The following is a 16,285-nucleotide window of genomic DNA, read 5'->3' on the forward strand; positions in this document are numbered from 1 at the left end:
TATTCAATACATTTTGAATTGGTAACAATAAATTGATCTACAATTTTGGTATCCGTGTACATATAAACTAAGCAAAAAAAAAGAACTGCTTTTCAAATGCTTTATTTACAGCATTTTTTAACATGCTTAAATATTTGTGTGAACATAAATAATTCAACAACTGAGACATAAACTGAACAAATTTCACTGGCATTTGGCGAAAAGTAATGAAATAATGAGTCCCTGAGCAAAATCAATATCTGTGTCTCTATCTGGTGTGTCCACCAGCTGCTTTATGTCCTACAGTGGGTCTAATCCTCAAATCTGCAGCAGATTTGCCAGTTCTTGATTTTAACCAAGGCATTTGCAAGTTCTCGAACATGTCTGGGAGGACATATGGTCACATGTGGTTTGGCACTGCAAGGACTGTCCTTCCTGTCTCCCTGTAGCACTGTATTGGGCGTTTTACGCTACAGACATTGCAGTTTATTGCTCTGAAAAACACTGGGAGGCATGAGGACTGCAGATGTGAACAGAGTCAGTAGAAAGGCCTGTTTAGTATCCGAAGTTTTTGTAGCGCTAACCTTAATGGTCTTAACGGCCTGTAAACTGTTAGCGTCTTAAGGACTGTTCCATAGGTGCATGTGCAATAATGGTTTATGGTTCATTGAACAAGCATGAAAAACATTGTTCAAACCCTTTCCGATTTGGATTTAAGAAAATGATCTTTAAATACATTATCCTGAAAAAGGAACTTTTTTGTTTAATAAGACACTAAATATGTGAAGTGAACTATAATTTTTGTCTGTTTTGAAGACAAAATCATCTTATAAAAAGCAAAGATGTCTGCACTCTAAAAAATGCTGGGAAAAAAACAGTTCAGGGTTATTTGGGAACCCAGCGCTGGTTATTTTGACCCAGCTTGTTGGGTTTGTTTGGGTCAGTCAACCTGATTATGGGAATGGGCCAAAGAGAATCTGTTGGAAGAAAACTGGTATCAGTAGGCCGTTCCAGTTTATTAAACAACAATCATATGTATTAATGTTTTAAAGTTACATCAAAAACAGCTTTACCATGTGCCATCTCATCTGTTAGACATTTAAGTTTCAACACGTCAAACACACAACCGCAGCTACGACGCTAAAGCACTAGATCAACAGCGCTCCTATTGTAGTCAATGGAGTGCATGGCAACTTTGTTACATATGACAGCCATGTCGCAATGTGTTTCAGCCCTGGTCGCGCATTCATTTGGTGGAAGGAGAACATTTTCCATGGTGGCGGCGACATGTTCACTTTGAGTGTAGATCTGGTGTATGCTGCATTTGTAGAAGGCTAGCGTTTCAAGCAGACGTTAGCTTCGACTGTACATGTAAAAAAAAAGGTCATTTCCTTAATTTGATTGGAATAAAATGTAATACAAACCTTAATTTCATTTAGGAAGTTTCCCCTCAAAAATCAAAATGACCGTTGACAAATGTTTCCAGTTTTAACCGGTTTGGCACAGACTACCCAACTTTGGGTTACATTGACCCAGCGCTGGCTAGGTATGTGAGGGGCTTCATCATTTGTTTCGACAGTAAAAATGACCCAGCAGAGTTACAGAAAAACTACCCACTACCCAGTACCTGGGTAAAAAAAAAATATATATATATATATATACTGTATATTTTAGATGATTGTACGTAGTCCTAAACACTTGACACGGCAACTTCAAGAATGGTGACAGTCAACAAATGTAAAAAGATTAGTTCTTAAAATCACAACAAATAACTAACAGTAATGACAAAACAATAGTTTAATATAAATCAAGTAATATTGTTCAATTCAAACTTATTTTGTTCAGACAGCGGGTTAACTAGTTTCTTTAAACATCTTAGTATTTTTGACAAAAAAAAATAAAAATCGATGCCCTTTTTTTCATAGTGTAGTAAGAACTGAGATTACTGATACCTGGGATATTAAAAAGTCCTGACCTTTTTTTATAACATTACATTTTTTTATAGTTTTTGATCACACTGAATAGTTTTATTTTTTTATTTTTTATTTTTTTATTGTGTTTTTTTATCCCCCAGAGTGTCCTTGGACCCCAGTTTAAAAATAATTCTTACATAGTACATTCAAACTCACTTTTTTTTTTTGAGCAATGAAATTCCTGCAATATCTTTTAAATGAATGTACTTTCTTTTAATATGATTCTCTCCCTCACTCCAACAATGGTCAACTTTGTAGTTGGGGGTTTTGGCAGTCTAACCGAATGAATGAAGCTATAATTTCAGGCTGCAAAGTCTATTAAGTTCTTATTGATTCTGCCATTAATGCTGATATAAATTCATTGCTGGAACAAAAAAGTGCTGACCGTAAAACGATTGTGCTAAATGACGAGCATAAAATGCCGTCAATTTTTCCACAAACTGGCTTCGATATGTATTGTCCTCTGAAGTCATAGCGTGTTAAAGAACAACCACTTGCCCTGAGGCCGTCTACTCTTTAGTATCTTCACCCACATGCTCTGTCCATCATTTTATCCCTGAGCTCAGGGACAGGACTGGAAATATCCGCCCTAAAGACGTGCCTCGTGTCACACGGGGGGCTATAGCCAGTTCTCTAATCTACCTATCAGTCACCGTGACAGCATCAAGAACGCCGTAAGAAGCAATATGCACAGGTCAAGGCGGCAGCACGGTTTAAATGGACCACCACCTGTGCTAGACACCAGCCTCCTCTAATATCTGGGCTGAAAGGAATCACACGAATGATTTCTTGTTAGATGCTTATTTTTTAACCATTAAGTTTGTATTTATTTATGTGGAACTGTTGAATTTCATCTGAAGAGTGTAAATGTCAGTTTCGGGAGGTCGTTCTTATATGGCTAATGATGTTTCTGTTGTGGGTCAAGGGGTTGTTTGTTTTAAGAAATGCGTATGGTTTTTAACATTATCTCTCCCTCTCGCTTCTCTGTTTGCTTTCATATTCATTCACTCTGTATCTCTTTTTGCTAGTCCTTGTCACTCCGGCTCTTTGAAATGTGCTCATATGTGAAATTAAACTTCAGTTTCTGAAGCCAGGTGACTCTAATCTCAGTCTCACACAAGGACAGCCTTTATCAGCCCTGACTCTCCCTGACAGGCCTCAGACAGACCCACCCCAATGTACAGTATAGTCTATGAGGAGTTTTATAGAGACAGTCTAATGATTATTTGAGGTTTGAGGTGTTTATAATGCAGGCATGTAGTGTTTGCTACATCTCATTTACTTGAAATACAATTTTGTCACATTGGAAATGTCTTTACTGTCACTTGAGCAATTTGATGCATCCTTGCTGAATAAAAGTATTACATTTCTTTCATTAAAAAAAGAGAAAAAGTACTTGCCTCACACTTTCCAATGGTAGCGTATGTTGACATGAAATGAATGTATTTTTTAAAGATGCTTAGCGGTTGTTTATATACCCATATGACACTTCAAGTATGACGTGAAGCTGGGCTCTTTCACAGACTCCTTGCTGACATAAGCGTGCTGACTGCGGAGAGAAAAGGCTTCACACACGAATTAGCGCATTATTTCTGACAAATTGGGTTTCATCTGTCAATCACTTTAAACTCTCTCAATCTCCTCACAGGTCCTGAAGGTCTGGGCTTCACCGTTGTGACCAGAGATTCTTCAGTGCACGGCCCCGGCCCCATCCTCGTCAAAAACATCTTACCGAGAGGAGCTGCTGTCAAAGATGGCCGCCTGCAGTCAGGTGACAGGATACTAGAAGTGAGTCTCGCTCTAGTGTAAGATGGAGTATTTCTAGTATGTGACTACTTTAAATGGAAAAACTCTTTCATTTCACATCACTGTGAATTTGCATATGAAATCCATTGAAACCATGTGCATATGTGTGTTCAGGTGAACGGTGTGGACATTACAGGCCGCTCTCAGGAGGAACTGGTGGCCATGTTACGCAGCACTAAGCATGGGGACAGTGTGTGTCTGGTTGTGGCCAGACAGGAAGACATGTTCCTTCCACGTGAGCTGGTAAGAGTCTTCTCTGTCTAACTACAATAAATCTAATGCAGCGCTACAGTCATCAGTTCTTCAGTCATCTACACCTCTTCCTATTCATTGCTAATAAACCTTTCTTAAAGACTTTTCCTCTCTTGGTCTTTTCTTCCTTTCCAGTGCATGAATTGCACAAAACACAATGCTTGAATATACAAAACAAACACCCTGTTCATGAACACTGCAAGTGGCTTGGGTTGCTTGTGCAAGATGGTGCGGTGTTTCCTATAGAATTTGTTTGTGAGTTGGATTGCACTGGTTGCTGTGCTTGTTTGATTGTTTTTTGTGTGTATGTGTGTGTACAGCCTTCAAAGACATTACAATAGGAAGATGCGGTTTCAGCATGACGCTGTAGATTCAAAGTGACGTTGCAGGAAACACTGACGAGTTTTAAACCTCTAAACAAGAAATCTTAAAGCATCTACATTCACAAACCACTGTTCATTTTAACAGAAAAGCAAGCGTAGGCTTCTGCATGTGTGATTTGGAAAGGCAGAAAGCGTGCAAAGAGCGCTCCCTTTATAATCTCAAAAAAAGCTCACTCATTTTAGTTAATCGTGATCTCACACAGTTTCCGTTATAATCAATGAAGCTGTTTACACTGCACAGTTAATCATTTACATTGTGTCTAGAATTTCGTTTGATACAATTAGAGGATTCACAAGCCTTCAGAACTAAAACTGGCGTTTTGACCAATGAGTGGATTCTAACTTAAACACCTCTGATTGGCCAATTTGTTCAAGAAAACAACAGACGTGTTTGGGATTGGTTACATTGCTCAATGCAGCAAAACGTTGTAAATAGAAACCTTTGACGCTCTTCAGAGTGCAAACACAAATACGCATGGGATTGTTTGCCAAATCTGTTTCACCAATATGCCATTATTACAGAGAAAATTGATCCTAGACCAGCAGTTACGGGCAGCTTTTCCCTCTAAAAGCAATCAGAAGCAGCAGCAGGCAGCTTTCCCACACATTAGTTGAATTTTGCTGACATTTTTGTTTGCCATCTTTGGAAGACAAATTCAGATATTTTTAAGAGAAAGAAAACGAATTGGTTCTCACGTCAAGCAAGTTCAGTTGAGCTTCTGTGTTTACTATATTTTATGTGTATATATATGTGCATGTGCATGTGCATTGATCAGTGTTGAATGCGAATAAAAGCCTGAATTAAAACTTCATATAAATAAATTATCTCTTCGGAGAACTTGGATTAAACAGCTTGATTTATACAGTTTACTTTTAGGATGCCTTTTTGTACTTTTTGAAGCTTGAAAAATTTGTTTGCTTGGACTTTCAATGGATGGACAAAAATGATGAAAGGATATTAAAAAAAAGTCCATTTGTGTTTCCGAAGAACAGATGAGCTATCGGTTTAAGTGTCTTGCATCACTGCAGGTTCGAACCCACAGCCTTTAATTCACCATTTCAGATGTTTAATCACTGAATCAAACAACCCCACATAGATAATGGAGCTTTAAGACAATGAGCAGACTGCATAGAAGACTGTAAGGTCCAACAGGAAATGTAGTGGCATGTTATTTGGGTCATCTGCAGTGATATCATGTGTCTCTGAGGACACATTTCTCTGCACAGTGATGTCTGTCTCTAAATCCCAACGGGGCTCTGTTTGCTGTCTTAGCCGTGGAAGGTCATAGTCACGCTGTAGTTCCTCAAGCCTTGAGGACGGGAAGTCCTGAGCTTCCTGCCTTTGTTTCTACCCTCGTAGGACGTGTAAGTATGCTAGCTTTTGTCTGTTCGGATGTTCAGACGTCTTCACCTGTCACTCTCTCTCCCCTCAACTTTCCCTCCCTTTGTTTTTGTCTGTTTGATATCTTTCCTGATGAACCTGGCAACCCACGCACCCGCCGCCGGAGCGCTGGCCTCTTTACACACACCCTTCTGCCCACCTTGTAGACTGGTTTCCTGCTCTTATCGATGCTTGTTGATTCAGTGCTGGGCGGGAAGTGGCGCATGAGGTCAGGGCGCTCCTACGGGAAGTGCTGTAGCATGCAGACCTGTGTGAAGTCAGGCACTGCAACTGTGCAGCTGTGTGTTGGCTCTTCCTGTATCTCCCTCAGCTTAGTGCCCGTCGATCCACAATCATCCAAATTCTGCCCCACTCAGCACTTTCTGTAAATAACCAAATGATGAGAACCCTGGAACCATAGCAGTGCCCCTCAAACTTTGGCCCCTCGCAGGAAATGAGCTACAGCCTCCATTGTCAACTTATTTCATGTATTTATTTAGATAAATTCACAGCAGCATGAGAGGAATTTCGACTCAATAGTTGGGGTTAAACAAACTATTACCTTTTTGCCCTGTAACAGGCAAGTCTTTGGAGTTGCACACAATTTACAGTAAAATTAAGAAGTAATGCATTACATTTGAATGTATTTTTTAAAATGTATGTTAATGTATGTAAGAAGGCTTTCATGCTGACCAAAGCTGCATTTATTTATACAAAATATATAGTAATACCATGATTGTGAAATATTATTACAATTTAATATATATATATATATATATATATAAAAACATAATTTTATATGTGCACTTTTTAATTTTATGATTAAAATATTAATTAATAGATTAATCACATCCAAAATAAAAGTTTGTTTACATATGTGTGTGTACTGTGTATAATTATTTTGTATATATAAATGCACACATATGCATGTATATATGTAAGAAATATTTGCATGTATATATATTTATACATAATTTATATTGTATATAATTTTTTATATACATGCAATACATACATACATACATACATACATACATACATATATATATATATATTTTATTTATATATATATATATATATATATATATATATATATATATATATATATATATATATATATATATATATATATATTTATATATATACATACATATACATATATACATTTTTCTTAAATATATCCATGCATATGTATGTATTTATATATACAAAATAATAAAGTACACACACATAAACACAAACTTTTATTTTGGATGTGATTAATGGTGATTAATCATTGCCCAGCACTAAAATATATATATTTTTTTGTTATTTTGTTTTGTTATTCAAAAACCATTGAAGTCATTCGGGAAGAGTTTGTTTTGACTCAAAACAATGAGTATGTTTACATGAGCAGCAATATAGTGATAACCATCTTATTCTTGCATGTTAAATGCATGTAAACACACTTACTGTCCAAATTAAGGTTAGACCTATGACACTTGAAACGTTTAGTTTTTTTCCCCAATAATTTATATATAATTGGACACACATTTATCAAAAATAATATAAAAAATAAAAAACAATGCAAACCATGTTAGTGATCATCATTTCTCACTATAACTGCACTGTTAATCCAGATTATATTTAGTACTTTGTGAGCATGTTTCACTAAATGTAATTGCTGTCCTCTCCATGTTTGCTGGTAAGTAGAATATCACCCACATTTCCCAAAAAAAGGCCACTTTATTGTCTCTAATGTGTGTGAAGTGGTAAATTATTACGTCAACTTTTCACCATATTAAAGACAATTCACACTTGTTTACACATTGTTCTAGTAAATTTATCTAGTGAATTAGTCCTCTCACTGTTCAATTATGACTCTCATGCATGCTGTGTTGAACGCACCCTTCACTGCATCATTCTCACTGATTAGTTAGTATGCAGTGGTCTGAAGCATGACTGCGAATCATTACCCACAAACCACTAGTTCTGCTTGCACACAGGAGATTAATTCCCTTCAGTGGATTTAAATAAATGCATAAGGTCTCCAAATGTACAAAATTGGGCACCTTATGTGTGGTGACAGTAAAGATTTTATTTGGTTAGTGAGCAATTGCTGGATTTTGCAGGCGACACACATCGAGCTTTGCATTTCTAAACTGTTTGCTTGACTCCGTGACTGATGGAATGACGTCTCTGTGTGTGACTGGACTGTCTGGACTGAGATACGGTAGTCGGGGAGATTAATGTATGGGAAGAATAGCTAACAGACAGTGAAAGATGACTGTAGATACATTTTAAGAGCAAAAGCTGAAAGAGCGAGTGATTGAAATGTAAAAAAGAAGGCAAAGGAGATGGAATCCCTGATAGAGGAGTGACAGATGATGAGACAATGGGAAAAAAGGTAGATGGAGAAAAAGAAAGGGCTGAGGTAAGAAAAAAGATGGTGACAGAAGGTAGAGAAAGCTGTCATTGTCAATCTTAGAAACAAAGCTGCAAAGAGAGGAATGTGAGAGCATTACGAGGAGAAACAATTCAAGGTAAAGGTTGCAAACTTTTTAAAGATTTATATATACTGTGTGTGTGTGTGTGTGTGTGTGTGTGTGTGTGTGTGTGTGTGTGTGTGTGTGTGTGTGTGTGTGTGTGTGTGTGTGTGTGTGTGTGTGTGTGTGTAAGAAATGAAGTACATTAAAAAGTACGTAAATAAGAAAATAAATACTTCTGGTATCATCCACCACCTGTACATTTGATCTGTACAAAACAGCTTGTTGTGCTGCTTGATTATGCAAACTGGTATTTCTTACCATATTATTTATATTTAATGTCGTAATTATAAACGCACTGGTTTGTAGCGCAAATAGTTAAACATTTTACTGCACTGTTATTCTTCCAGTTATTTACCCATAACAGCTAAGGAATCGGATGTCTTACATCAGCATTGCAAACTAAGGTGAATAGAATAGAATGAAATAATTCTAATATGCTGATTTGCTGCTCAATAAACATTTCTTATTATTATCAATGATGAAAACAGTTGTCCCTAATATTTTTGTGGAAACTGAAATGCGTTTCATTTTGGGATTCTTTGATTCGTCCTTGCTGAATAAAACTATTAAAGTTTAAATAAAACAATTGTCTTTTCTTTCTTATCGTGATGTATATCCGAGTGAAAGAGAAGAGAAAATAAGGCAGGTCGAGATTTGATTTTGTCCATCAGGAATTGATTGGATCGTTGAATGTGCACGGACAAATAATTTATAATAAAAACTGCAATATTTCATAAAAAAAGAAAAAGAAATGTCCATTTGGATTTCATGGTGACTTTAATTTTTTTAAACATTTGAACAGTAGTTTATATCTACATTTTATTGGTTACCCCGCACTCTAGATTTCTGCGTTGGCCAATGAATAGAGCACTAGTCGTATCAGTCTGCAGATGAAGGACAGGCTTCAGACAGTCAGGAGATAGAATAGTTTGATAGAGATGATGCCATGTGAATGGGATGATAGGATGAGGTTGCATGAGAGAGATGAAGACTTGTTTTGTGGCACCATGTGTAGTAATGTCTCACTGAAGAGTCATGCGGCGGTAGTTTGGCCCATGTGAAGAGGGGAAAGGAGAATCGGCAGGTGGGTTGGAAGCTCTACATCTGTCTGACTACCTGACGTATTTCCACCTGCCAGGTGAGCTGTTGCAGAAAAGAGTCTTACGACCTTCCTCCGCTCTTCAAAAGCCACACACCGAGGACCTCACGCACCCCTCGCACAGTCAGCCCTAATCTCTCTCCAATAGCACGGCCGCCCGGTGGGGGATAGAGCTTTGTCTGGATGAAATAGTAATAGTGATATTAGATATGACTCCATGAACAAAAGAGAAAGAATGAGGACTCATTTCCTGTTCGGTTTGTGGTGTTTTTGCACGACAGAAGCAGATTAAAAATGAAGTGCAGAGCATGTAACAAAAGACCCTCGCACCCCTTCAAGCAGGCGGCTTTGTGTACTTCAAAACAGCCTGCTAACAATGGCACCAGGCTGGGTAATAAGGGTCCCGACAAAGCCTTATCTCTCCCAGAACTCCAGCTGTGAAGACGAGCGGTTAGCACATGCGATAATGTTGTTGTGACAGCGTTCCCCTCTTTGGCTCGTCCTACACAAACCGAGGAAGTCGAACCAGCCGGGACGCTGGCCTCTCCGCTACTTAATCTCATATCCAGACCCTCTTGTTACTACCTGCATTACTTCCTCAATAAACCTTTGATGTTGGTATCAGCGACCCTCTGAAGTCTCGGGGCCCACGAGGCCTGGTTTCCAGTCTTGGCCTCTTTAAGAGTAAATAAAGCTGCTTCCTGAGCGGCTAGGTTATGGACGTCAATCCAGACCCCTTAGTCTTTTACAGCGTCCTCGTCTCAATGGGTTGCTTTCATCTCCACTTAAACAGAATCCATTTACCCATGTATAAACTTTACTCTTAGCCTTTCTGCTTTAGCTGGCCATCGGCTTCCATCGGAGCGGTCATAGAAATGTCTCTGTTTAAGAGGTTATGTGAGTGTTTGTGCTTTTACCCCTGTGTTGCCTTTAATGATGCTGCGGTCTGCAAGGTGAATGGTCCTTTCCATATGCATGCATGGGGTAAAAAGTGCACTTTAGCATGTGTGCCGTAAGCCGAGAGGTTGATCGGACTCCACATGAGGCTCTCGCCATCGTACACGTGGCTCTTGGAGACCTCATATTAAAAGGGGAAATGTATTCGGCTCCTAGTGAAGAGGTAATTGGGCCTGATGAAAGGCAGTGGGTATTTGTTGATGCTGAAACCTGATTATGATCAGGGTATGTTCTCCTTTTGGCGAAATGAAGTCCAGGCTGATGGCTTTGTTAAGTAAAAGCCAGAGAGAGAGGGCCAAATGTTGCATATCCAATGCTAGGGATGTTGAATGTTAACATAGGATTACAATGGTTTTGTAGGTGATCAATTTAAGCAACATTCTCAATATTTAAAATTCTCATCATTCCTGTTTTAATACATCATTTAGTTTCTAAGTGTCACAGCAATTGTTAGTATGTGAGCGTTGAAGGAATAGTTCACTTCAAAATGAAAATTCTGTCATCATTTACTCACCCTCAAGTTGTTTCAAACCTGTATTCATTTCTTTCTTCTGCTGAACACAAAGAAAGATATTTTGAAGAATGTTGTAACCAAACAGTTGATGGACCCCATTGACTTCCATAGTATTTTTTTTTTTTTCTACTATGGAAGTCAGTGGGGTCCATCAACTGTCTGGTTACCAACATTCTTCAAAATATCTTCCTTTGTGTTCAGCAGAAGAAAGAAATGAATACAGGTTTGAAACAACTTGAGGGTGAGTAAATGATGACAGAATTTTCATTTTGAAGTGAACTATTCCTTTAATACGTTTTAATAGTATCTCTTATTTAAATTTCAGTAGCAAAACTACAATTAGAGTTAAGTTTGATTTTACTTAATGAACAAAGAATGCGTTTGTGCACACCTGGGTGTGAGGTGTTGTAAAAGCAGATGAGGCAAACGGTCAAAAGGCGTCTGTTTAACCCATGATTTAGTCAAGTCACCTTTATTTTTATAGCGCTTTATACAATATAGATTGTTTCAAAGCTGCTTTACAGTGATCAACAGGAAAACAATGATTCACTGATGCAAACAGAGTTCAGTTCGGCTGTAAAGCAGCTCTAAAAAATAAAACAGTGTCATTGTTCAGCTGAAGTCAGCTCAGTGTTGATTCAGTTCCGTTGTAAGATCAAGCCCCATCCTGCCACCAACACTGGAGATGCTGTGGTGTTGGGTGATAGTGGGTATGAATGTAATGGTGGTATGACTCTATCCCAAACCTTCCTCTACCATCTGCTGCTCTCTCTTAATGCATGTACAGAATGTACTACAAAGACATCTCATCACCACAAACATACACTTTACCGCTCAATTCCCCCACCTGCTCACTGCTGAAAGGTGGTAGAGTGTGAAATAATCATTTTAGAAACATGCTGGAGATGTAGAGCACAATGACCTGAGCTCTCTCTTGCAAGATATTTTTTCCCCATCAGAACTGGGCCTTTGATCCACACTCAATAAAAGCCACCATGAGCTGGAGTCATGTGCTTTTTGAGTGGGGTTTGATTATCAGCAAAAGCGAATCAGCATTACAGAGGATCCGCTAAGCTCTACACAAAAACCCAACCGAGCTTTTATAGTGCTTTCACACCAGTTTGTGGTTCATGTAGAGTTCGTTTAGTTGGTATGAAAGAGGTTTTTCTGACTCGGTTTCTCTTGAAATGGTTGATCTGGTGTGCAGTGAACTATGGCTTTGCAGTTGTTATGATCAGTTCAGTCTAAATCATGGAAGTGAACTCCTATTGATGATATAATTTGCGTCTTTGCATGCTTCACACAAAAAGGAATTTTTCATAGCTGCTTGTCTCTGAATAAATTACCTTTGCAGAGCAGCTTGCAGTATTTAAATATCTTACATTTTGTCTGTTAAAATATATTTTAAATTGAATTCATATTTTGCCATGCCTGATCTCCTGAAATAACATTATGATTTCACTATTGCAACATAATGAATTATTTACTTATTATCTGTGTTTTAGACGCGTTTTAATATGTTGTTACAGAAAGAGCACATTTGAGTCATATTTTTTATTTTATTTTATAATATATCTGATTACTATAGTATAGGATCTGCTTAGGTGAGATAATTAACCTGCAAGCAAAGCGCTTCAATTCCCAGACTTGATCTATTATTCGATTATTTTCAACAGTAATAATCTTTCTCGTTTTTTATTTTTTTCATTATTTTTTTTCATATTTTTATCAACACTGTGCTTCATTAAACTAGTTGAAGTATTGTCAGGATGCACGCTGGCATGATTCTGGCATCAGTATGACCTCACCGGCTCAGGACGAGCAGATACCCATCTGGCCGTGTGTCTCAGTGAGTTCATGTCTGACCAGTGCAGCTTGCCTACACTCCCTCACATTAAATCCTGCTTTTCCCTCAAGATCCTCAGCATGCCGGCCGGCCGGTCGGCTCTCAGCTCTGTTTATCCAGGCTTTTGCAGTGCTTACAGACCTGCCGCAACTAATACCAGCCCAGCTGCACTCACTTATGTAGTTGGATTGTGTTTTGCATACTGTGTCGATTATGAAGAGACAGTAATAAGACTCGGGGTGATACAATATTTCTTATTTTTCCAGTTTTTGTGTGAATGACAGCACTATACTTCTTGCTGGTGGTTAATGTAATTAGTCTCAGTTGAATGTACATCTTTGTCGGATTGGAACAGAAATGCCCTCAGGCAGAGAAGACCACTAGAATTTTCTTCCGCCTTATGAAAGTGAAATGATACAGATGCATTTGTTGTTTGTGTGGGGAAAGTACATGATTTCCTCTTTTTTTTTTTTTTTTATGTTTGATAAAGCAATTTAAAATTCCCTAGAATGTGCCATAATGCATTGCGGAGATGAGATCATCCAGCATGAATTTTAAATAAAAAAATAATACAGTAGCTGTATGAGAAGTTACTTTATGAGTAGAGACCAAAGTAGATGTTTTTAGATAAACCAAAAAAAATATTTTTTTTAGATGGAAGATATGCCGAACTGACCAAATCCAGAACATTAGAATAATGCTCCTTTCTCTCTTTGAGTAGTAAAATATGACCTGTAATTGCTTTTTCTAGGTATTTATTTTGAAGTTAAAATAAAGTTTATTAGATTTTACTTGAATTAAACAATTAAATAATAATAATACATTTCATTATTACATTTAGCAATACCATTTACTTAACAAGCTTACTGTACACTGAGTCTGTACATTGGAATTCAAGTCAAATCTTGTTTACAAGTCAAGTCTCAAGTTCAATTTGAAAGGGGACCTATTATGCACCTTTTTTCAAAATGTAATATAAGTCTCAGGTGTCCCCAGAATGTGGCTGTGAATTTTCAGCTCAAAATACCCCACAGATAATTTATTATACCATGTTCTAAATGCCCATTTTTGAGTGAAAGTAAAAACATTGTTTTCGTTTATGTATCTTTAAAAGCAAATGAGCTGCTGCTCCCCACCCAGCTTTCCAGAAGAGGGCTGTGCAAAAAACAAGTAAAGAAATCGCATGTGTCTATTAGATCTGTGTATTAAAGTGAAAGCAGCGTAATATGCAGTACCTAATGCTATATATGCTGTTAATATTAATAAAACAACAAAAGAAAAACAGAAAATCACTCACTGCTCTTGATTGAATAACTTTAGTAGCTTTAATAAGAATACATTTCTTACTTGAATGCTGCAGTTAAATGCTCTGGCGAGGTGATAAACATGGCGAACTGTGAACAGCTCACTGAGGTGCTAACATGGCAGAGACCATCAGGAGTCGTGCCATCACAAAAGCTAGAATCTGAAAACGGCTTATTCTGAGACACTGCTTATGATTTATGGGGATTAAAAAAAGAAGAGTGGGTGGATTTTTACCATTATAGGGTGGTTGTGTACACACACTGTCGACACATTTATGTTCAAACATCATGTAAAAGGGAATTTTGCATAATAGGTTGCATTTGTGCAACTTGAAATCGATTCTTACTATGACTGTGTGTTATGTGCCAAAGCTACAGACCCTCAGCACTGTCAAAACTAAATGTTTACTGTGTTTTGTTTTTTTTACATGCCAAGCACAAGTGAATCAATTCAGCTCTTGTTTAACATCGCATCATTGATTGTCTAGGAGTCTCTCACTCCCTCTTTAACAGTCTCTCTTTGTTCTATGCTGTTACCAGACTCTGATAAAACGCCTGTTTTTTTTCGTCTTTTCAGTCTGTTTAACACTAAAGAAGCTAAAGTGACCATTAAAGCTCAGTGTGTGTTTGCTGTCTCACTACATGCTGCATTTACTCTCTGACACAGACTCTCTCTCTCTCTCTCTCTCTCTCTCTGGCCTTGAGTCTGGATTTGCCCTATGGGCAAACAAAAGGAGGGAGTTTTGAGCAAATCAATGACAGATAGACTAACAGTGAAGGATGATGGCTTTGCTACCATGTTTCCTCTTCCTCATCCTTCCTTCCCCTTTTCATGGGTTGAATCACCCTCTGCAGAACACTATTGAGAGGAAATGGATGGGACAATCCAGCACCGTGACCCTTATGTTTCCTTTTGCTGAATTTTCCCCATTTTAAGGAGGTGCAAATTAGCTATTTGGCACAGTTACCACTGATATCCCTTACACAGATACATATGTGTTGCAGTATCTGTTACAAATCCTAGAGAGCTGTCTACAAAGCATTTTTTTGGGATCATTGGCACACTCCAGGTGTTATGGTTTGCCAAAGAGTAGAGGCCGAATGAATGCCAAAATATGCCAGGAAATTACTCAACAAAAATGTTTTTGCTAAATTCTAAGACAACATTGGGTGTTCTGTATGCGGAATGCCAGAATACATTGTGATGGTTTTATCATAGATGGTTGTTGAAGTCATCAGGTAAATTACAGTATGTATATATATATATATATATATATATATATATATATATATATATATATTTTTTTTTTTTTGGTGGGTGACATGAGCTACACTTATTAGAACTCTGTTTCTCTAGTTTTCCCTATTATCAACACCAAAGAAAGAAAGATGCATTTTAGCATTATAATGAATATTGCTAGAGGGGTCATTATTCTTGCAATTAATTTTTCACCTACTCATTTGATACTGTGGGTGTAAAACTGACTCTGAGACAGACTTTAATGAGACACCTGAGCTTGTTTGTCTTTCACAAGTTTTGACAGTTGTGGGGCAATCATGCAGAAACGTTCCGCAAGAAAAAAAAGGGCAAATTTATTCAGAAAGGGAATCCAGAAAGGATGTTTAACAGGAGTGAGATTGAATTATCATTCAAGCTCAACAAGTGCACACTATCACCCATAAGCAAAACGTGTTGTCATTTGTACAAGACCTACATGAGTGGCTGATGCAATAGCCAATGGCAAAGTCATCATTGTAAGATTAAATCCATAAAGTGTTGACGTTGTTTTATGAATTTCAGCATTTAGCTTGTCTGTGTGTTTGTGCATCTATTTCCCTTGATCTCAAAGCCTAGATAAGCCTGTGGGACGGTATCTCACTCTCACCTGGTCATTAACAGCAGCACTCGGCTCAGACTGATGAATTTGGTCATACCAGCGGTCCTGTGGCTGGCTGAGGACGACGACTGCTGAGTCTTGTAGCCCATTAAGGGGACTGACACATAGACATTCTCATTAGGAAGTGGCGAGGTTGGCTAACCCTACATGTGCACTGGTGTGAGCTGAGTTGGAGCATGAGCAAGTGTTTTCAATGAATTCTGTATGGGAATAGCAGGCTTTCGCAGGGCATTGTGCACTCTTAACCCGAATTAGTTGACTTTACTCGCAAATCGCGTGGAAACCCGTTGCCCTATGCCACTTTAGTTTTTACACAAGCTGAAACTAAACATGTTGAGTTGTATTAACATGGAACCCTAACTTTT

The 16,285-nt window shown here is 38.0% G+C and overlaps 1 protein-coding gene and 1 long non-coding RNA gene across 4 annotated transcripts in view; one reads left to right on the forward strand and one right to left on the reverse strand.

Annotated features, from left to right (window-relative positions):
* Positions 1-16,285, forward strand: part of pard3bb (par-3 family cell polarity regulator beta b) — a 326,232-nt gene that overhangs the window by 131,433 nt on the left and 178,514 nt on the right. For all 3 annotated transcript variants that reach the window (XM_082176476.1, XM_082176477.1, XM_082176478.1), the window contains 2 exons: positions 3,601-3,740; positions 3,873-4,001. In XM_082176476.1, coding sequence (XP_082032602.1) covers positions 3,601-3,740; positions 3,873-4,001 — 269 coding nt within the window. The remainder of the gene's footprint in view (positions 1-3,600; positions 3,741-3,872; positions 4,002-16,285) is intronic.
* Positions 4,320-6,401, reverse strand: LOC309503721. The gene is made up of 2 exons (XR_014207836.1): positions 5,258-6,401; positions 4,320-5,200 (listed from the first exon to the last, which is right to left on the reverse strand). It is a non-coding gene; the product is annotated as an uncharacterized lncRNA (long non-coding RNA).

Source organism: Leuciscus leuciscus (genome assembly GCF_965113295.1).
Source record: "Leuciscus leuciscus genome assembly, chromosome: 7".
Classification (NCBI taxonomy): domain Eukaryota; kingdom Metazoa; phylum Chordata; class Actinopteri; order Cypriniformes; family Leuciscidae; genus Leuciscus; species Leuciscus leuciscus.